This window comes from Penicillium roqueforti (assembly GCF_015533775.1).
Source record: "Penicillium roqueforti strain LCP96 04111 chromosome Unknown scaffold_16, whole genome shotgun sequence".
NCBI lineage: Eukaryota > Fungi > Ascomycota > Eurotiomycetes > Eurotiales > Aspergillaceae > Penicillium > Penicillium roqueforti.
Genome location: NW_024067580.1, coordinates 71,255 through 92,656, shown reverse-complemented (window position 1 = coordinate 92,656; position 21,402 = coordinate 71,255). Strand labels below are relative to the sequence as shown.

General features: G+C 49.6%; 9 protein-coding genes across 9 annotated transcripts; 6 read left to right on the top strand and 3 right to left on the bottom strand.

Moving 5' to 3' along the window:
- Nucleotides 1-642: 642 nt before the first annotated feature.
- On the top strand, nt 643-3,156 carry LCP9604111_6150 (putative Sin3 complex subunit (Stb2); the record flags this gene model as incomplete). Its single annotated transcript, XM_039074040.1, has 1 exon — nt 643-3,156. One exon carries the CDS (start codon nt 643-645, stop codon nt 3,154-3,156), a length of 2,514 nt encoding a protein of 837 aa, XP_038927676.1.
- Nucleotides 3,157-3,415: 259 nt separating this feature from the next.
- LCP9604111_6149 (Tim10/DDP family zinc finger protein) lies at nt 3,416-3,832 on the bottom strand (the record flags this gene model as incomplete). The annotated part of the gene is made up of 2 exons (XM_039074038.1): nt 3,416-3,596; nt 3,735-3,832. 2 exons carry the CDS (start codon nt 3,830-3,832, stop codon nt 3,416-3,418), a joined length of 279 nt encoding a protein of 92 aa, XP_038927675.1.
- A 202-nt stretch (nt 3,833-4,034) lies between these two features.
- Nucleotides 4,035-6,066, top strand: LCP9604111_6148 (uncharacterized protein; the record flags this gene model as incomplete). Its single annotated transcript, XM_039074037.1, has 5 exons — nt 4,035-4,087; nt 4,290-4,555; nt 4,606-4,770; nt 4,824-5,249; nt 5,303-6,066. The coding sequence occupies 5 exons, from the start codon at nt 4,035-4,037 to the stop codon at nt 6,064-6,066; spliced, it is 1,674 nt and encodes a 557-aa protein (XP_038927674.1).
- Nucleotides 6,067-6,265: 199 nt separating this feature from the next.
- Nucleotides 6,266-7,442, top strand: LCP9604111_6147 (uncharacterized protein; the record flags this gene model as incomplete). Its single annotated transcript, XM_039074036.1, has 3 exons — nt 6,266-6,320; nt 6,384-6,536; nt 6,592-7,442. The coding sequence occupies 3 exons, from the start codon at nt 6,266-6,268 to the stop codon at nt 7,440-7,442; spliced, it is 1,059 nt and encodes a 352-aa protein (XP_038927673.1).
- Nucleotides 7,443-8,282: 840 nt separating this feature from the next.
- Nucleotides 8,283-9,225, top strand: LCP9604111_6146 (acetate uptake transporter family protein; the record flags this gene model as incomplete). The annotated part of the gene is made up of 3 exons (XM_039074035.1): nt 8,283-8,617; nt 8,674-8,848; nt 8,902-9,225. 3 exons carry the CDS (start codon nt 8,283-8,285, stop codon nt 9,223-9,225), a joined length of 834 nt encoding a protein of 277 aa, XP_038927672.1.
- A 318-nt stretch (nt 9,226-9,543) lies between these two features.
- On the bottom strand, nt 9,544-11,926 carry LCP9604111_6145 (uncharacterized protein; the record flags this gene model as incomplete). The annotated part of the gene is made up of 4 exons (XM_039074034.1): nt 9,544-11,150; nt 11,202-11,397; nt 11,452-11,528; nt 11,749-11,926. The coding sequence occupies 4 exons, from the start codon at nt 11,924-11,926 to the stop codon at nt 9,544-9,546; spliced, it is 2,058 nt and encodes a 685-aa protein (XP_038927671.1).
- A 502-nt stretch (nt 11,927-12,428) lies between these two features.
- On the bottom strand, nt 12,429-14,894 carry pxa1 (putative peroxisomal ABC transporter (PXA1); the record flags this gene model as incomplete). Its single annotated transcript, XM_039074033.1, has 1 exon — nt 12,429-14,894. The coding sequence occupies one exon, from the start codon at nt 14,892-14,894 to the stop codon at nt 12,429-12,431; it is 2,466 nt and encodes an 821-aa protein (XP_038927670.1).
- Nucleotides 14,895-16,197: 1,303 nt separating this feature from the next.
- Nucleotides 16,198-18,112, top strand: psrA (putative general stress response phosphoprotein phosphatase Psr1/2; the record flags this gene model as incomplete). The annotated part of the gene is made up of 5 exons (XM_039074032.1): nt 16,198-16,285; nt 16,362-17,464; nt 17,544-17,693; nt 17,749-17,847; nt 17,900-18,112. 5 exons carry the CDS (start codon nt 16,198-16,200, stop codon nt 18,110-18,112), a joined length of 1,653 nt encoding a protein of 550 aa, XP_038927669.1.
- A 1,150-nt stretch (nt 18,113-19,262) lies between these two features.
- Nucleotides 19,263-20,777, top strand: LCP9604111_6142 (putative protein phosphatase PP1 regulatory subunit Sds22; the record flags this gene model as incomplete). The annotated part of the gene is made up of 7 exons (XM_039074031.1): nt 19,263-19,398; nt 19,469-19,500; nt 19,573-19,644; nt 19,788-20,084; nt 20,148-20,222; nt 20,279-20,681; nt 20,761-20,777. The coding sequence occupies 7 exons, from the start codon at nt 19,263-19,265 to the stop codon at nt 20,775-20,777; spliced, it is 1,032 nt and encodes a 343-aa protein (XP_038927668.1).
- Nucleotides 20,778-21,402: the final 625 nt, after the last annotated feature.

Here is a 21,402-nt window from a genome sequence, read left to right as displayed (position 1 = left end):
TTTCGCTGGACGAGCATCCTGGTGATGACTTTCGAGAATTGCCTCTTTCTTCTTGATGCCGTATTCGCTTTGCTGTATAAGAGTTAGCATGTAATTTCCCGACAGACGTCATATATTGGAGAGAGATTTCATTGTAGAAGAGATCTTATTGGAGAATAATTAGCCTCGTAATTTTTCTCTTGAGCATTTAGCAGAGATATATTGCATCTTGGGAGCGCTGACCATTGTCGCGAGGTCTCTTCAAAGCTGTTAAATCCTAAAGAGGGGAGATGTACAATCATAGATGCCTGAGGCTAAAACACCAGACAGCCATGGTCACATGATCCGTCCGCCATCAGGTACAGAAATGACGTCGCCACTTCTGCACACCTCGGGGGTTTATGCGGTTCTCAAGGCGTTCGCCCGTAATACATTTGCCTTTCTCCTTTTATTTCAGGTTCATGCTATGCCTCAAACCCTGTTGCCTGGATATGTCACAACTGTTCCGACCTGACCAAGAGTGCAGGAGGATCGAAGGAAGGCCGGCACTCCCTTCGTATCTTGAGCTTAGGAGAGGTGATCTACTTTAAGGTTGGGTTGAATGGTCGGCGCTATTTTCATCTTGTTCCTTTAGCATATGAGCCCAACAGGAGACCAGCCATCATGCAGGTCAACGCTCCGAATGTCCCTCCGGTCGATCGTACCGACTCTCTGCCATCGGAGGCCGCCTCTCACGCAACTGGAGCCGAACGTCCCTCACCGCAAGGCCACCAGCGAATTGTGTTCACTGATGCGGTTGCCCTCCGATACCTAGAAGAAGACCCTTCGACCGATGTGCTCCAGCGACGTGTAACACTGCAAGGGTATGAAATTTATATTGTTGAGCAATGGGCCTGCTCTCGCGTGCATCCGACATTCATCATTTCGACCTATACCGGTGACCCTTCGCATACGGTGATTGTGGGAGTACTGAGTGTTCCGACCAATGAAACTACATGGTCGCCTCGATTGCGGATGTACTTTGACGCCATGAAGCAATGCCACGCCAGAAGGAAGGAAACACCACTAGGGACGGTCATGGTTACCGATTTGGCCTCATTTCCTTCTGCCTTGAGTCTTATTCCAATACCAAACGGCGACATCAAGAAACACCGGGAGGATTTCATTGTGAATGAAGACTTAAAAAGACTTGGGTGCGCAGGCCGCGCGGGCTTGAAGCTTCAACATCCCTCAGCGGCGACCGAAGCCAAGTTTCATCAGTTGTACCGAACAAGCGAGAGGGTTCCTTTATACAATGCGGTCATGGAATTGGTCAGACAATGCCAGATTGCCTTGATGGTGTTTGACAAGCTAGCCCCGGAATATGTGGACGGGCTACTTTGTGATGTGACTGAGGCAGCTATTAGCGATTGGTGGACAGATATCGGAACAGACCTGTACAACATTGAGCCAAGCGACAGCAGCCTAGGACCCACTAGCGTGGCTGCATTGCTGGGCACGTTGCTTGGGGCTCGAAATAGACTGCACGCCTATGGCGCCCCAGTGGGGAAAGACGCATTCGACTTCCACAGTCTGAAAAGAGGAATTGGTGGGTTCCAAAAGTCTCAAAAAATGAAGCGGTCTCGAAGACTGGATCGACTCACATTGGACCGGTTACACCGTGTCACGGCCAAGGCTGCTAACGCAGAAGGCTGGACCGATGCAGTGAAGTCAACCATGGCGGAGCTGAGTGGACAAGGTGGTGAAATGGTTATGGGGATGGTCCGCGGGCGCGACAAAGGCGGTATTGCCGATATCGAAACACTGGATCTTGACACTTTTGTTCAGTGCTGCAATGGTGAGAGAGCCAAGTGGCTGTGGCTGGGTAAACCGCGCAAGAGTGGTGTCGAAGACGGGTTCACCCGGGGAACTGGATCGGATATGATGTTTACTACCGATGAACAAGGTGGTTATGTCTGGACCAGTCGCAGAAAGCATTCGACAGAGGATTTACATGCCGAGCGAGCGAGCTCCGCGCTAGATCGCTCTTGGAAGACGCCAGAACCGCCCGCCGAAGAAAAGGATCATCGAAAGAAGGGCGTCAGTGGGCGAGTTTCAGATGCGCGAGCAGGGCTAGGACGTTTCAAAGATGCAGTCGGACGGCAGCGCCATCATCATCAGCATCATTCTTCACGAGACAGCTCCGAGGTGACACACGATCTTGCATACCGCCCGTCCATCGATAGTGATAACGAGGCACCGTCAACAAAAACACGAACCGACTCTGGGTTCCGCTCAGAAAGAAAGATATCAAACGATATCGAAAAGCTCATTGAGGAGGAAGAGAAACCTCAACTGTCCCCTTTTTCCGAGTCTGAGAGAAAAGCTCCTGAAATCCATATCGAACCTGTGCCAGAAGATGAGCCAGAAACACAAGCTCAAGACTGGCCCATTGTACAGCAGGCTCCAATAATCGAGGAAGAATCCGATATGGAACGCGTTATATCTCGGTCGACGGCAGCGTCAACGGATCGTGACCGTGACGGCTCGATTAGCGGGATAGCTGTCATGGCCCTGCGGCGGCCGCAAAGTTGCGAAGCATTCCAAAGTCTTGAAAGTGAGCTTGAACGGCGAGACAACTTCTGCGCACGACACCTGTCGTTCAGCATAGTTGAAGAAGTGGTATTCAAATGGGAGCCGTTAGGTGGGAAACCAACGGTCAAAGAAACTAATAACCTGGATGAGGCTATCGTTCAAGAAGACATGCTTGCCTCAGAGGGACGCATTTTCAGCTCACGGATTCAAGAGTTGAGCCAGCATACTGTGCCTTGGGTTGAACGACAAGTGGACTCCGTGGAAGGTCTCAACCAACTCCTATGTGACCGACATGAGGAGCTCAACTCAGTCTACCTGGAACGCTTTGGCGACTACCAGAGATTGCGCGAACGATCTAGTGACATCCTCATAGATGAAAGCCACCATCTCGCCGATGGCGTGAAACGCGTCGAGTTGCTGGGTGCCAAACTGGACTACGAACTACACGTTCTGGAGTCCAAGGTCGAGGACATGGAAGCCGGCCTGAGCGACTTTGACCGTCACATTGTAAATGTCGAGATGAGAATCAAAGCCCTGGTCAAAGGCGAGGAACAGCACGATACTTCCTGGACCGCATGGATAGCGCGATCCATGGGCTTCTGACCTAACGACGACACTTGTATGATATTTTCCTTTTTCATTCTCTGTTTTTCCCATATCCACCATATTGTACATATTCAGAGATAGACCGGCGATCGTACCTTCCATCCGTGATGGTATAAACGTGAACCATCATTCAAAACAGGCCCGGTTTCAGCAGGCCGAACCAGTCAAATAGCCTTACACAGAAACAAAGACCACCGAGCTCTCTAGCTTCAAGTCTACCAGAGCTCCTTCCCAAGAAATCTCGTTGTCAACACGTTTACATGAAGCCGCCACCCTGCTTGTTGGCGTTGGCCTCGCCCTGCATCTTCTCGCTGACCTTGATGTTGACATCGAAGAACTTGGACACACAACGGTCGAGGCAGACAGACTCGCCCTTGTTGAGGTCGCCTTCGCGGTAATCGGCGGGGACGCACTTCTTGGTGCAGGACTCGGTCAAGCTATGATCGCGACGGTAACAAGTTAGAATGGGTTATGCATATATATAGTTCGAAGATGGGTTGAATGAAATTCCTTGCAGTCTTCTGGTTTTTGAATCGAGTCATAGCGCTTGGGTATTCTGTAGGGCTTCAACTTACCGGTTGAACATGTCTGAGATCATCTCGACTTCTGTCTCGGCGGCAGCGATCTTCTCTGCCGAGGACATCTTGGGGGCACCGCCGAAGAGGAAAGACATGATGTATATGTGTTTGGAGTAGATTTGGAATGTAGATGGTTAAGAGGCTAGATATGTGGAGTAGAGCACCAGAAAGTCCAACGTATTCGGAGCACGGGAGGTCGGAGAAGCTTGGGCCACCCGCGTGGAAAAACTCGGTTCTGCCGTTTCTTCTTCTTCTTCCTCTCTTCTCTTAACAATGTGAGAGCCATTGGCAGTTGCTATGCTTTCAATTCGCCCTAGATGGGCTTTATCTGGCTTTGGCCTACGAAACAGGTAAGACTTGCATTTACTGTTTATCGCTTTACTCCCTCAATTCCCACTCGCCCCTTATATGATGATTTATCCCCGCATTAGAACCGCTACAGTGATGTCCTTTTGGACACTGAACGTACTGGATTTTATCTGACAAAGCTTAATGCTTTAATTTGGATCAACAATGTCAATTTTCTCGAACATTGCTAACCCAAATCTTTAGTGCAGGACTGCGACTCGCTAGACAATCCCGCATTCAGACTTTCTTTACATCACGACTAACCACACAGCCAATTCGAAAGCATAGCTCTGCAGTATTACCAGGAAAGAAGGCTTTACAGGATCGCGTACAGCAGATCAAAGATGCCTGCGCAGACCCATACCCTCGCCTAGCGGTGGACACACGCACACTGAGCTGCGCCGAATTTCGCTCTCGCTACGCCGAGCTCGCCGACAATGATTCAGTAGAAGACACAGTCATCGTCTCTGGTAGGTTCTGCTTTCTGGCCTTTACAATGCCCATGTACTTAGAATAGTAGGAAGAATCCGTACCTATAGACTCGCCGGAAGCAAATTGATCTTCTTCGATATCGTGCAGGACGGCCATAAAGTCCAGGTGATGTGCAACAAGCGTCGTCTGGAGAATGTCTCTCCCGAGGACTTCAAGAAGTTCTATCGTCTTCTGCGTCGCGGCGACGCTTTCTGTATGTCTCGTCTCCGTCCGGCCTGACTCGAGTGTCGCTAAATGCCATTCTAGCTGTAACCGGTAGACCGCACCGCACTGGACGAGGCGAGCTCACCATCGATGTGAGCGAGTTGCCGCAACTGCTCTCGCCGTGTCTGCATGATGTCCCCATTCACGACATTGAGCACGAGACCTCTCCCTACCCTCGCCATGTCCAGTTCCTAGCCAACCCCGCGACAGCCGATATCATCCGAGCCCGCGCGGCCCTGGTACAGTATCTACGCCAGTTCTTTATCGACCGATCCTTTATGGAGGTTAGTACCCCGATCATCGGGTCTGTGGCAGGCGGCGCAATTGCTCGTCCGTTCTATACCTCTGCCACCGAGTTCCCAGACCGCCAGCTGTCGCTGAGAATCGCACCGGAGCTATGGCTCAAGCGGTTGGTGGTTGGTGGGTTTGACAAGATCTTCGAAATTGGACCTTCGTTCCGCAATGAGGGTGTGTTGAAACAGATATCCAAATGCCTGTCTAACAAAGCTGATGAGATATAGGATTGGACAAAACACACAACGCAGAATTCACCACCTGTGAATTCTACCATGCATACGCCAATCTCGAGAATCTAATGGCCATGACCGAAGACCTCCTCTCCGGAATGGCAGCCCACATCCGCGCCTTAAACACAACAGGCACTCTTAACCCCACCACAGCCGACTTCACGGCACCATTCCGCCGTATCGACTTCCTTATAGGCATCGAAGAGGGCACTGGTCACAAACTGCCTGACCTTGAATCCCCCGACGCCCTAGACAAAGTATACGCTATCTTCACCAAGCTCTCCCTCCCACTCCCAACGAACCCAACCCTCCCGCGACTCCTTGACGAACTATGCAGCATCTACGTCGAATCACAGTGCATCAACCCAACCTTCATCATCAACCCACCCGAATGCCTCTCCCCACTCTCTAAATCCTTCGTTCACCCGACGACCAAGCAGCGCGTCGCCGCACGCGGTGAACTCTTTATCGAGGGCAAGGAAGTGGTGAATACATACGAGGAGGAGAACTCTCCGTTTGAGCAGCGCCGCAAATTCGAGGACCAGCTACGATTTAGCAAGGCTGCTGATGAACCTGGCGAGGTAGATGAGAGCTACCTCGAAGCCCTGGAGTGGGGTTTGCCTCCTACCGGTGGATGGGGTTGTGGGGTTGATCGTCTCTGTATGCTTTTCACGGGGGCCAAGCGAATTACCGATGTGTTGCCATTTGGTAATCTACGGGCTGTGACTAGACGACATGGACAGTCGGGTAGCGAGTGAGGGCTTTTGTAATAGTAATGGTCTGTACGATATGCCAAGAATGGGACGATATGGAATTCTCGACTCCTATTGGATGTGTTATTTATATCCCTGCATCAAGTAACATCGTGTGAAATTTAGTGGCAGATAGGCGAAGAGCTGCCCTCTGAGATTAGAAAGATACGAGAGCGGGGAAGTTGATTTGAATTTCTACAACATCATGGAGACCAACACGGCCGAGGCCGTCACCGTCAGTCTGCATGAACTTGTAGATGGTAAGTTATGTGTTCAGAAGAACAGAAGAACAGAAGAAGAAGAGTAGATGCTAAGTTTTGTAGGAACTGTCTCCTTCGATACTCTGACCAAAGCCTTTGGGCCGTCCTCTTTGGGCATCATCGTGGTCAAAGACCTGCCCTCGACCTTCAGCGACTTGCGCACAAAGGTCCTCTCCAATGCCTCGTATTTGGCGGCTCTCCCTGATCCCGAACTAGGTAAGATGCCCCTCCACCCGACTCCAACCGCAAAATCAGACTAACCTCCATGTAGAAACCCTCACCAGCCCAGAGTCCAAATACTTGGTCGGCTGGTCTTGCGGTAAAGAAACGCTGAAATCAGGCCATTTCGATACATTAAAGGGCTCGTATTACGTGAACTGTGCCTTCTATCAGGATGCATCTCTAGACAGCGCCCCGGCAGATGATTTCCCAGATCTACCCCAGTATACCGCGCCAAACATCTGGCCCCCGCCAGCCAAATTACCCGAATTCAGGGGTAGCGTGGAGTCACTATGTGGGCTGATCATTGATACCGCGGCACTCGTCGCCAAGGCATGTGACCGGTATGCGGAAGCCAACATCGAAGGCTACAAGCCTGGGTATCTGCACCATGTCGTGACAACCAGCCTGACAACCAAGGCACGGCTGTTACATTATTTCCCTAATCAGGAAGAAGAGGTTGAAACTAGTGATGACGACTGGTGCGCTACACACCTTGACCACGGCTGTTTGACGGGCTTGACATCGGCCATGTTCCTCGATGAAGCCGCTTCGCCTCCAAGTCTCGATCCGTCAGGGTCTGCATCTGCCCCTCTCCCTGAACTTCCCCATTCCCCCGACCCTTCGGCCGGACTGTACATCCGTTCCCGCACTGATGAGATTGTTAAAGTCAACATTCCGAAGGATTGTCTGGCTTTCCAGACTGGTGAGGCCTTGCAGCTAATCACGCACGGCAAGTTTATGGCCGTGCCGCATTTTGTCAAAGGGGCTAAGGCTAGTCCTGGGCAGAAGATTGCGAGGAATACTCTTGCTGTATTCACGCAGCCGAACCTTGCAGAGGAAGTTCAGCCTGGATTGAGCTTTGCGGAGTTTGCAAGGGGTGTTGTACAGAAGAATTACTGAGTAGTTTAAGGATTTTAAGTTTCTAGCTTGTGCTTTGATTGGAACGAGGTTAATCTAAATCATCCATTGAGTTTTTGTCCTTTTTTTCCGTAGAGCGTGCGGATTTCCCGGGGGGCGAATTCAGCCCGGATGGATCTAGGAAAAGTGAGTGACGCGTTTCGAACCCCGATGACCAGCTTGGCACATGAATCTAGGCAGTGACAGAGATTTCCACATTCTGCCAAGTATTTACACTATAATCCAGTGCTAGAGATGCTAAATATGCCGACAGGTGGAACCGAAACCCCACACAGTCACCCTCGCTAACCCTGTTATAGACAGATCCAAGATCTACCACCTAGGAGATCTCCGCATTTCCCCATAATTTCTAGGCTCAGAACGAGTCTTACGTGTTGATCTTTACTCGATACATCACGATCTCGTACTCGCAATGTGATCATCTACGGACGGATGGAACTGTATATTGTCTCCACTACGGGGTACTCTTATGCCAAGATGCCAGCAATGCTAGCAATGCCAGCAGAACCCCCTATTGTCGCCTCTATTCTCGCTTCCGAAGACTCTTTTTCGGGCTGGCCCCGCCCCCGCACTGGCGCTGATCTTCCCCAGGAATTTTGTTTCCTGATCATGATGTGTTGAGGGGGCGTGGTGGTGTCATGGTGTCCACGACTTGTCTACGCAATATATAAAGCAGAACGAACTCGCAATTGTTCTTGTCAAACTTGTCAACCTTGTCCAGAATAATTGCATTGCCATCCGGGATATATTCCCTCCTCTCGAACTATATACCCCCTTTCCCTCTTCTGTACATCTATGTCTACCTCACGCCCCCAACCTATAATGTCCCACGAAGAAGATATCAGTGCCAAAGATACAAACAACTATTCCTCCAGCAATGACGACTATGAAACAGGCCACTTTGGCCCCCTAGCCCACGTCAACACAGCCTCGAGCCGTTACCCTGCCTTCGGAGGTGATCTCCAGCCAGGTCTATACCGCATCCCCAAAGACCGCAAGCTCGCCAATCCGGCACCACTAGGCCTGTGCGCATTCGCACTCACCACCTTTGTGCTGGGATGTCTCAATATGAACGTCAGGGGCATTACTGCGCCTAATATCATCGTTGGGCCTGCATTGATTTATGGCGGCTTTGTGCAGCTTTTGGCTGGCATGTGGTATGTTTCAGACATGTTATGGACATGAATACTCGGGCTTTAGCTAACAAAACCAGGGAAATGGCGATTGGCAATACCTTTGGTGCCACTGTGCTCTCATCTTACGGTGCTTTCTGGATGTCGCTTGCTATTACTTTTATCCCCGGTGGATTTGATATCATAGGGGCCCTTGAAGAAGCGGATAATGGGTCTCCCGCTATGTTTTACAATTCGTTTGCATTGTATCTCTTCGTATGTTATTCCGGGCAAGAAGAAGGAGATTGGAACTAACTTACTCTCAATAGGGCTGGTTCATCTTCACAACAATGATCACTATGCTCACTCTCAAATCCACCTTGGCATTCTTCTCCCTCTTTTTCTTCGTCGACATCGCCATTCTCTTGCTCTCCCTCGGGTACCTTTTCAATGTGGATGGTGCGCCAAATGAGAAATTGATAAAGGCGGGTGGGCTCTTTGCTCTGCTTGGTGCTTTCTTAGCTTGGTATAATGCCTTTGCTGGTATTGCTGATAACAGTAACAGCTTCATTCTGCCTCCTGTTATTCACTTCCCCTGGTCTGAGAAGAAACGTATCGCTAGGCGGAATTCTGCTGGACAGAGTGAGGTTTAAGGCGTATTTGGTCTTATATGAGTGTCAGTTTTTAGACATAGACATGAAAGCAATAGCCATGGAATCTATTTCTCTTCTAAGATATTGGTTGCAATAATATTCTTCGTAGTTTACGCTTATTCTTCTAGATGTTGACTCTGTTTGTTCTGCAGGATTACATAGCTGTGGGATAATAAGATACACTACTATTTGAACATTGTACAGTCTGCACATAATTTCATCTGGTCAAGATAGAATTATCCCTCCGTAACGCCCATGGGTATCTTGAATATGCCGCTAAAAGGAGGGAAAACAACGGGCACATCGGATCGAATCAACCTACTCATTCGAATAATCACTATCCTCCCCCGAAGAATGACCAACCCCAATCCCTAGCTCAGAGATACCACCATACACTTGATCATCAAAAGAGTCCTCTTCAGTATCGGGTACACTGCCGATAACAGAACTGACCAGTTTACTCGTCTGCGCAATATGCTCAAGACCAGTTCTCGGCCGAGAGCTGGTACCCTTCGGAGCGGACGAAGAAGACTTGGAGGGTCGGCCGACAGAAGAAGGAAGCTCGGCCTGGCCCCGGAGATCGTGACCGACTTCACCGTGTGATATTTTGATGATTGCCTGCCACTTGCGCGGGTTTTCGCGCTGCGCCGCTGTAAGCCCGCATTCCACACCGTTGATTTCTGTCAGTCCGAGCGTCTCCACCCGGCAATCCCCCCAGAACCACGTCTTGCCTTCGGGCATACGCGAATCGACTTGTGACGAGTACTGACGACCTTCCATAACGCCGGATAGATCGTAACTCATTGTATGGGTGCCGAACATAAGCTCTGCCGCGAGCGGTTCGTAGCAGCGACCCACGATAAGGTGTGGGGAGACGTTGCAGGTTCTACCATCGGCCATACGGTACCAGGGACCGTAGTCGCCCATGCCGACCTGGCGGAAGGTAGCGATTGCTTCTTCCGTAGTGAGTGGGATAGGACCAGTTGCTGATCCGCCGGATGACACTGGGTTTCTGCCTTGGAATGGGCCTTCTTGGGTAACGCGACTAGGATCAGTGGTGAACACCTTACCGGATATCAGGGCTGTGAAGTGTTTGGCTAGCTGCTCCTCGTTGTCGTCGATGCACTCTGAAAGATAGAGCGCGATTTTTTCAATAACCATCACGTCTGTCACTTCGCCGACTGTTCCGTACTTGAGCTGGTCGTGATGGAATCCATGTGGCCTCAGACGGACGGTGTCGTGTAAGGCAAGGAGTTCGGCCCCGACGAAGATTCCCTTGCAGTAGATCCTGGCGCTGGGCCATGTGCCAATAACATGGAATTTGTGAACCATGCTCCACGAAGACATAACAGTCATGGCATTCTCAATAGATGGGTGAATATCCCCTCGCTCTTGGCCATTGAGGTAGAGTTGCCATGTGTTAAAAGGCTTGATGTTACGCAACGGAACATAGGCATATTGCACCGAGTAAGACTTATCACTACCCACCGGATCTGGCAGAGTCTCCAAACGGAATCCAGAGTAGCTCAGCCCGCGTGGATTATCGGAGCCTTCAATGATATTTACCATATGCCCTTCGTCCTCTGGGATTTGGGTCACCACGCCGGCACGCCAATTGGGCACACCATGCCACTTATTATCGTTGCCAAATATCTCAATGAAGCCAGTCTCAGGGTTGCGCATCAAGCAGCCGTCTTCGAGACCCTGCCAGATCCAGAGAACAAGCTCACCACGACGGGGGATGTAAGCGGGATCCAGAACCAGTTTCATAAAGTAATCAGAAAGCCATTCGTGAGTCAATACCCAGTCAAAATTGAACCGCTGCTCAATATCTTCGTCGAGGGCCCCCTTATCTTTCAATTTCATAATCAAGATTCGCCAGTAATCTGGTCCCTCTGCATCGGTGGGTCGGCGCTCATCAATGACTCAATAGGTATCAATAAACGATCTAACGTAAGAGGCATGGTAGTACTCACTTGGTTGTACAACGCGTCTAGTCCTCTGTCCCGCCTTCCCTTGCACTGCAGTCCCTTCGCTCATCTTCATTTTACCACAGGGCTTGCATTGGCACTTGTCAAGCTCGTTCTTGACCAGAGAGAGGAAATGTGGCAAGAAAGATAACTGTGATTGAAAATACCGACCGCTTGGATGACCAAAAAGAAAAGAATCAAACTTCATATATGATTGTTAGCTGCAAATCAAGATGGGAACACCAGAAAGGCCCACCATGCTAGGATTAGTCCCACGAGGTCGCTCAAATAGACAGTATCCATCAGGCAACTTCTCAATGGTATGAATGACACCTAATATATGCTCTGTTAGTCTGAGAGTAGAGGTATAAAGTATACAAACAGAAAAGAGAGGCCATAACAGGCCAGCACAAAGCACGAAGGAGCGAATGAACGAATGAGCATGAGACGACAGATGCAGTCACCCAACAAATGCAATGCGGAAAAAAATACAGTGCGACAAAGCCAGTATGCCAAACAAAACGTGAATCTGAAGCATCTGCAATCAACTCACCATCTTCATAAGTGCCCATATCTTTGAGCCAGTTTTCAGCAAGTAACTGCCGCCAGCGCAAGTCGGAGCGTTCAATGTAGTGACTTGAGGGCCATGTACTCATGTCTCCATCGCTGGGAAAATTCTCCATGGGGATAATATTAACATTGGAGTCCTCATCCTCGCTGCTGTAAGACATGGTTGTCTTCCCTGCCTCAAGGAGTGCAGATTGGATTGTAAGGGGGCTTGGGCTCAGCAACACCGAAATAAATCAGATAGAACAGCAATACAGCTCAAGGATCCGGCCGCAGACAGTGAGCAGAGGCTCTGTACAAGAAAGCAAGTGAGGATGAACTATGGTTTTCTCTGTGATGGGCTTATCGATAAGATATACCGCCGCTTTAATAAGGCGGTGAATTAAGAGGTAAATATTTCTTGCCGCTTTAATTCGAATCATCCTTATACATCTAGAAAGAACATACGGAGTACAAAAAGACACTGAAGTGTTCTTACATATAACGTCCCTAATATTATCTTGAGCCACTAGGGTAAATATGTCGGGTTATTAAAGTACTACGTCATCAATGACAGAGGCCACATGAGCGCCCGATATAACACTCAACTGAGAAATATCCCTACTGTGCATAGGAGATGGATTTCAACCATGAGAAGCCTTCAAGATTGCCAATAACTGTGTACATTTAATTCGCTGTTACCCCAGTTAGAGCCTCAGAGCTAGAGTGCTCTGCCTCCTGATAAGGCGGCGGTGCAACTTCACTACCATTAGCCCACACCTTCTGAAGCTCCTGATCAATTTCCTCGCGGCGCTGCTTCCACTCGTCCACCTTATCCAGACGCATCCGCAGCTCTTGTAGTTCTTTCTCAACACCAAGCTTCTCCTTCTCAGTACCGATTCTCTCGAACTCCCAGGCCTCGCCTTCGGCACCCAGACCAAGAGTCAGGTTATAAGTATGGTACTTTTTTAAAGACGCCCGCGTCGAAATGGTGATGAGAGTGATACCTCGCTCCTTGGCGTTGTCGTACAGCAATCCCTCGACATCCGAGGAAACAGCCGAAGTGCCTTCGTCCATGAATGCATACCGCGGCTCATGGTAGAAGAGCCGCGCCATGCCCATGCGCTGCTTTTCACCACCACTTAGAACATCTTTCCACTCCTTGCGAGCGTCCCAGCCACCTTCACGCTGTGGCAGGTAGCCAAGATGGGCGTCGTCGAGAATCTTCTGTAGAGCTGCGTCTGTCTCGCCAGCTTCGCGCATATCAAGCTCCGTGTGCGGGTAGATCACTTGATCGCGCAGAGTGCCGACGCTGAGATATGGCCGCTGGGGGAGGAACATGATTCCGTCGAGGCCGAAGCCCCGAGGGCGACTAACCAGTCCGCGGTATACAGGCCAGAGCCCGGCCACAATACGCGGGATTGCAGACTTGCCTACGCCATTTGGACCTGAAATAAGGAGGTGGTCGCCCGAATGGACGATAAATGAGAGCGACTCGATGAGCTCGTCGCCGCCCATTGGGTAAAGGGATGGTGCAACGATCGGGACCTGCTCTAGACGGACCCCGTTGAAGCCGTTGTGGGTGGTGCCTTGGACATCCGCAAGGGAATATAGCTCGGGATGCGAGCCCCGTGGGGTGTAATACGCATCGGCGTGGACACGGTGCAAGGTGGCAATGAGGCCGTAGACGCGGGAGGTGTAGCCAGCGAGTTCGGATATGTCCTTAATGCTGTACATCATGCGGCCTCCAGCATCGGCGAGCGAAAGCATGAGACGTTTGTTAGTGATGAATTCCTTCATGCGGCCACGCTCGCGACCCATACCCTCGGATACATCGGCCAACTCCATTGCACCACCCGAGCCACCCCAGGCGGGGAGGAAGATGGGTAAAGAAGTTATCAGATAACCAAACGCCGACCAGGAGTACTTCAGGATCATGTCCTCGAGCATGTTGTAGCGGATCTTGAGACTATAAATGCCCTCCATCCATCGCTGCAGCTCCTTGAAGCTTCGGACTAGGAACACCCGCTCGGTATCGGCTCCGCCGTAGAACGAGATCTCTTCGGCATTGGCTAAAAGTCGAGAGTGCAGGCCACGGAAATCCCCCTCTTTCTTGCCCTCCACTGCCTTAAGCTTTCCAAATGGTGGTGACAGTTTCCGGAGCACCACGGCTGTGCTAAAGTACCCAGCCAAAATGCCGCTGAGGGCAAGGGGGCCGAGGGATCGGTAAAGTTGGTAGTTGAATACGAAAAGATCCACTAACGGCTTTCCCATTGAGGAGTATAGTGATGCGGCAGCCGAGCAGAACAGGGTAAGATCCTGCGTGATAAATTGATCGGGCCCTTGACCGATTCCGCCGTCCAAGTTCATCAATTTATAGTAATTGTTATTGTCAGTTAGGTATAGGTCGTGGATATATCGGGTCAATCGAGTGCGGAAGGCGATGGACACCTTGGATTGAAGGAATTTGATCATCGCATTGGTATATGAAGCAAGGGTTCCAATTCCACACCACTTGAAGATACCCCAAAGGAAAGCCCTTCCTTTCCCAGCGACCAAATCTCTTACAATCTCACCGTCAAGCCGTGCAATCAACAGTGAAAGATATGTTCTCATCAAGAGAAAAAGGCCGTGGCTCATCAGCAACCCAGTCTCTTTGCTCCCCCATCTGGGGACCATGATACTACCCAAACTCAAGAATTGATGCAAGAATGCCAAATTCAGACCTGGTTTGGTTGTAGGGGGAGGGATCTGGCTTGCTGAGCCATCATCTTTGCTGCGACTCGATGCCGGGGGGTTGAGGAATAGTCGTCGATGAGCGTCAAAAGTAGTCGGTTTGGTGGGATGGATCAAGACCTTGGAAGTCAGGGAGTCCTTGTATGGCACGTATATAGTTCGAGATCCATCCTTGCCCCGGATACCAGAGTTTCGGCGTAATAGACGGCTACCCTGGGCCCGCTCCTTGGCTCTCGCTCGGAACCACGTATAGCCTCCATAACCCGAGCCGATGATGGAGAAAAGAAGGGCTATCGTTGCAATCAAGCGGGTGGTTTTGGATGTGCGGTGGAACTTGGAGCGTATGAGATCGGAGTAATGGCGATATAATGTCAGGAGGGGATCCTCCGGACGCCGAAGGGTTGACTGGACGGCCATCTCCAAATGGCTTGAGACCTCCGACTCACGGATTAACTGAGGGGCGGTCTCTAGACTCGACCGAAGGCCATGAAGTTAATTTAAATGTATTCCAAACCATAGAGAATGCATTTGAAGACAAGAAAGTAAAGTTGAGGATATCCTGGGGCTTTTGTTGCATCATTGCATGTGAACCTCGGATATGCGGAGAAGCAACTCACGTGGGGAAGCTGACTGTACTCTTTCTGCAGCCCAGCCTTCATCCAGCGACCTGCCAATGAACTCCAGAAATTTGGGAAGCCAACCTTGATAATAATAGAAGTGGCGATATTTCCACCCTTGTCATCTCTTGTCTCTACAGCATAGTCCGTATGATTTTCTTTGATATCCTGTGTCATGGCTTTGTTCATCTTCCTCGATATGAAACCTAACCTAACTAGAGAGTGAACCTCGAGAACTCGGACTAACATCAACAGCTAGGTACAACCTAGTTTGCAGTTTACGACTTGGTGTTTGGACTGGATCTAATTTGGGTCACATCAAATGAAATTAATCACGTTTTGAAGGCCATAGCTCCTCCTACTGGCCATATGAGTGGTCATAAAAAAGGGGCCGTACATAACAATCACAGTTAATATCCACAATTAGATCCCCCCACAGGCGCCCTGACCGGGATCATCTTAAAAGGATTCTGCTTGTTTGGACTCGGGTCCTGTGTTGCATGATGTCTAGAGTGAAGAAGAACTTGAAGAATCCCATATAGATGGTGAAAGTAGAATCGGCCAAGTACTCGGTACGGGGTATGACTCTGCACACTGTGATAGCAAGTCGGCATTTACCGTAGCCGCCGAGGGCTTGTAGTAGCGTGTGAAAAAGGGCCCCTGTGCCTTGCTAGCCTTGTTAGCCCTTTTTAGCGTAAAAAAAAGGAAGAAAGGAAATAAATCTCATTTCCTCCTCTGCCCCCCCGTTTTCCCACACCGTACGTTCACGTGACATCCCCCGACTCCTCTTCACTCCTCTCCCCCCGAAAATCCTCCTTTAAACGATAGAGATATCACATCCCTTTTCTGTTCGTTTAGCTTGTTGTTTTCGAAAGTGCAATAGTGGGTGTTGGATCACTCCCGGGGCCAAAGGCGGTACGTGCGAACTTCCCAGAGCGCTTGCTTATTATCTAGGAGGCGTGTTAACGTCCCCTATTAGCCGCGCTCTCGACTTTAGAGAGTTCTGGCATTGAATCGGCCTTTCAGACCTGGGAACTGTTTCGCTTCACTCTCTTTTTTTATATTTATCCGTGTCGGGACACCTGACACCACAGCCACCCTCGATGAGTGGAGAGGGCACAGCGCGAGATTCAGCTCTGGAATCCGCAGACAAAGCACTTATGAACACCTCCGGCCTTCCGGGCTCATCCAGTAAGTGAATGCGCTTGCTCCTTTTTACCTATTGTACCCAAGAAGGATATAATTGCTAACGTCGTTCCTTCCGTAGGTCCTGAGCCCGAACAGGGTAGAGGTACCGATGCGACCGCAACCCAGGACGCAACTTCTGTCGCACCTTCCGACCCAGCCTCTTCACCATCGGAGAGCACACCGACCGCTGCTGAAGGCGTCAACGCTCCGAAGAAACGCCATTTGTTGATCCCCATCCCATCGCGACGATCCTCGAGAACCAACAAACAACAGGAGTCGGAAAAGACCGAGGAAGCAGCGCAAGATGAGCCTTCTCGGAGGAGTTCCAAAGTGAGCATCCTACGGTCGAAACGGGACCACAGCCGGGCAAGTAGCCGACGGTCGCGCCAGACTCAGAACGGAGTGAATGCGGAGGAGAGTAAAGAGGCGACGACTATGCCCGGTCACAATCCCTCAAAGCCTCAACAAAAGAAAAGTCCATCTAAGTTTCTAGCTTTCTTGGGCTGTTGCTCCTCTTCGGATGTTGATGCAGATGACACTGCTTTGCCTGCAAAGAAAACAACCATGCGGCCACCTGCTTCTAACAGATTGCCTACTCCAGACAAGGTAGAGCCTCCTACTGGTGACTCAAGCACTGTAGAATCAAGGGAGCCATATCTAGATGAAAAAGCAAACTCCACAGTCAGCGCCGATCAACCTGGCGAAGAAGACCGCAATATCCACCCTGCTATGGCTAGTGTGCAAGGCGATGGTCCTTCTGTGGATGCCACGCAGCCAGAATTTTCTGGCCAGAAAGATCAGACCAAGGATGTTACCCCACACGATCAAACGAAAATCGTGATGGAATCTGTACCTGAAGTGAAAGCAGATGCAAACACTTACAATGGGGAGGGCCAATCAACCTCAACCACCGAGGACCTCCCTTCTGCATCAACGTCAACCATCCCTAAAGATTTTGGCACTGACGGGCAAGAAGAAGCCACATCTCATCAAGAAATGAAACTCCCCGTGGTGATCCCTCCACCACCACCACCACTGCCACCTGCACCCCCGGCCCCCCCTGCTCGAGGCAATTATGAGGACGAAGCACATCCTTTGCTCCCTGCGCCTTTGCCTCACTTAAGTGGCCGAAAGTGCTTGGTACTTGATCTCGATGAAACACTGGTTCACAGCAGCTTCAAGGTAAGTCTCCGCTTTCAGTATGCGCCCAAGGGCGTATAATCGTATTACTGTATCATTTCGCTCATCATTGATTTGTCAGGTCTTGGAGCGTGCCGACTTCACCATTCCAGTTGAGATCGAAGGTCAATATCACAACATCTATGTGATTAAACGTCCTGGCGTGGACGCATTCATGAAGCGCGTTGGTGAACTTTACGAAGTGGTGGTATTCACTGCCTCGGTTTCAAAGGTCAGTTGGTAGTTGATAGTTTTCGGCGAGTGACACACACTAACTCGAGTAATAGTATGGCGACCCTTTGCTTGATCAACTTGATATTCACAACGTGGTTCATCACCGCTTATTCCGAGAGAGTTGTTATAACCACCAGGGGAACTACGTCAAGGTGAGCTCCTTAGTCCTCTTCAGTGATTGAGAAAAACCTAACCATTATCCAGGATCTTTCACAAGTCGGTCGAGACTTGAAGGACACAATCATCATTGATAATTCCCCCACATCCTACATCTTCCACCCCGAGCATGCGATTCCCATCAGTAGCTGGTTCTCTGACGCTCATGACAATGAGTTGCTCGATCTCATCCCTGTCCTCGAGGATCTCGCAGGGCCCCTGGTCCAAGATGTCAGCATGGTCCTGGACTGCACCCTGTAGTCGCCTCAATGGGATCCTTCTTACGCCTGAGATATCCATTTTGAGCGAATTGTTTTCTTTTCCACTTTCTTTTCTACGCGAGAAAAGCCCTTTCCTTTTGCGTTCCTCCAGCATTGCTGCCATTGATGGGTAGTCGCCCTATTTCCTACTTCAAATCCGATTCCCCTTCTCGACGACAGAGCATGGACCCAGATGGAACTGGTATCCTACTGGGCCAAGGCCCCGTCTCCTGCATTTGTTGTCGTTCTTGGATAGCACATTAACCTGACCATCCTCGACCTTTTGCATTGCAATTTGATTTTGTATCTCACTCGCTCCGAGGAGCTCATTCCCCTTTTTTCTTTTGCTGTTTCTTTTTCTTCCCTGTGCTTTACCAACACCCCCTCATGTCCTGATCTTCCTTTTTTTGTGTATTCTCCCCCATCCCAACACCCAACAAGTCCGCTTCTTATGCATTCTGCAGGCGTCTCTTGGTTATCATGTCCCCGCTGTATCCCCCATATGCTTTTATTTTCCCATTTCTGCCCTGGTACACGGCCTTACCTGTGTTGATCTCAGCTCACCAATACACGAGCGTGCATTTCATTGTGTCCTCTCCTTTGCTGGGACCTCTGCCTGGCAGTGGTATGCATTTCCTTCATAGTGAGCAGTGCCTAATAATTCTCTTTACGCTGCCAAAGTTGTCGGAGTGATTCATTCATGCAATGTACTTGATCAATCACGGCTCTCGATGCTGTATATAGCCCCCGAGACGACGTATCCAGAAAACAAAATGGAGCAAGTTCTATTAGAGTAGAGATGAATTTAATCCATTAATTACTACCTTCTTATCTATGATATTAAGAACCTAGACACGGAAGTAGATAGGTTCAAGTGTCTCGGAGCCATTCCGCATCCGCATTAAGACGATGATGTAGTCACCAGTTGAGCTCAACCTTCCCGAAACCAAGGTTTCAGTTCCTGACTCGCAGTGCAACCTCTTCTCTTAACTCTTTATTACTTCTTTGTTCTTTCAACTCCATATCCTTGGATTCCCTTGTTTCGGAATCCCCCGTTGGCGATCGTCTCCCGATAAAAACGCCAAAAGCTCCCCGCAATCGCGATTCCAACCACCACCAAACATCCCACAACTCTCACGCAGGCTGAAATCATGAAGAACAAGGAGGGCTGGGACGGAAAAATGCGAATGGAGAGAAAGGCGGTTATTACAAACCCGGAGGCGCTGGAGGACTCAGATTACTCGGATCCGGATGCACCCCCGGTCGATGAGATTGAGGCTGATGAAGGTATGGTCGCTGGATGATTGATTGCTTAAGGCGCGGTCATTGGCGATTCAATAGACTAATGGACATTCAGATCTATTGGCAGAGGAAGATGTCAATGCAGAGGTAGGCTGATAGCCCTGGACTCTGCTGATCGACGCGCGCGCGACATTATTGCTAATCGTTCTTCTGCTGCAGGATATCGACCTCGTGCATTGCCGGATATCGTCAATCTCTGCTCTTAAATTAGAACGCTTCCCTAAACTTCAGGTACATACTCCCAACGGCCCTGGAATCCGCATGTGCCTGGTAGCGGAGAGGGGCATGGTACCACTTTTTCCTCGAAGGACAAAAGTGCAACGGCGAGGCATTTCTTTGGTTTATCCAGATGGCTAATGCGCTAGGATATACAGAGACTATGCATGCGCCAGAATCAAATATCACGCATCAACTTTCCTCCTAATGTCGCCGCCAGTCTGACCGAACTTGACCTCTACGATAACCTCATCTCCCACATCAACGGCCTGGAGGAGTTCCATAACTTGACAAGCTTGGATCTGAGCTTCAACAAGATCAAGCATATCAAGAATGTCTCGCATCTGAAGAAGTTGACCGAGATTTTCTTTGTGCAGAATAAAATCTCCCGTATCGAGGGCTTGGAGGAATTGACCGAAATCAAGAACTTGGAATTGGGCGCGAATAAGATTCGGGTTCGTATTATATGATACTGGGTACGAGGTGAACAATTGAAATGCTGACACGAGTCCTTTCAGGAAATCGAAAACCTGGAAACACTGACCGCGTTGGAAGAACTCTGGCTTGGGAAAAACAAGATCGTCGAAATGAAGGTCCGCAGTTGTCACCTAACATACCTTAACAAACTAAGAAGCTGACAGCCTTGCAGAACCTGGACAGCCTCTCAAACCTTCGCATCATCTCCATCCAATCGAACCGCCTCACCAAAATCACGGGTCTTTCCGCGCTCCCAAAGCTTGAAGAGCTCTACCTCTCTCACAATGCAGTAACCGACCTTTCAGGGCTGGAATCCAACGAGACACTCCGCGTACTCGACTTTTCCAACAACCAGGTCTCCCATCTTGAACATCTTTCATCACTAAAGAACCTCGAGGAGCTGTGGGGGTCGAATAATCAGCTTGCTAGCTTCCAGGAAGTTGAGCGCGAGCTGAAGGATAAGGAGAAGCTGCAAACTGTTTACTTCGAGGGTAACCCGTTGCAATTGAATGGGCCGGCTGTTTATCGGAATAAGGTGCGCTTGGCGTTGCCGAACATCCAGCAGATTGATGCTAGTAAGCGTTTCCTCTCCGACTCTCTTGCAGTATACACATGATTTTGAACATGGCGCTAATATGATACTTCACCTTATAGCGTTTGTCCGAGTTTAGGGGAATGAGGGTAATACCTTAATGTCTTTTTTATACTCTTGTCTGTTTGACTAATAGCTCTGGCGTCTTTCGTTCTATAATCAAGCGTAAGCTGATTAATTTGTGCACGTAGAATGCAAGGACCTATGGAGTTAACTTTGGAATGACTGCTTCTGAGGCTAGCCATCGCCGGACTTCCATTCGTAACTTACCTAGCTAGTTAGCAACAAAGTTGTGCATTGATGTTGCTAAAAAGTAGGAAATAATGTATCCTATAGGTATGGCCAGGCCTAGTCTTAATGTGGGCGATACTGTTCTGATTCTGCCAAGTATGAAGTGCTTCGTGGGAATGTAAAGGCAGTAGAGTGTGAACATCAGTGAGGGTATCTAGAAGGACATGCCACTGTGTTGACCTACACAATCCATCTATGGATGCTATATAAACTTTCAGGGACATTGCTCTGCTAATTATCCCACGGAAATCAATCTGCGAAGCTTACATGAGCCTCATGATACACAAAGTTCTCTTCTATTATATAAATGAATCGGTTATTCCTTTTGGTTGTGTTTTATCTCTTTCCGCCGTAGTTACGCTATCAACTGAGTGCTGAGGTCATGTCTCGCACAATATTGTCCGAAATGCGAA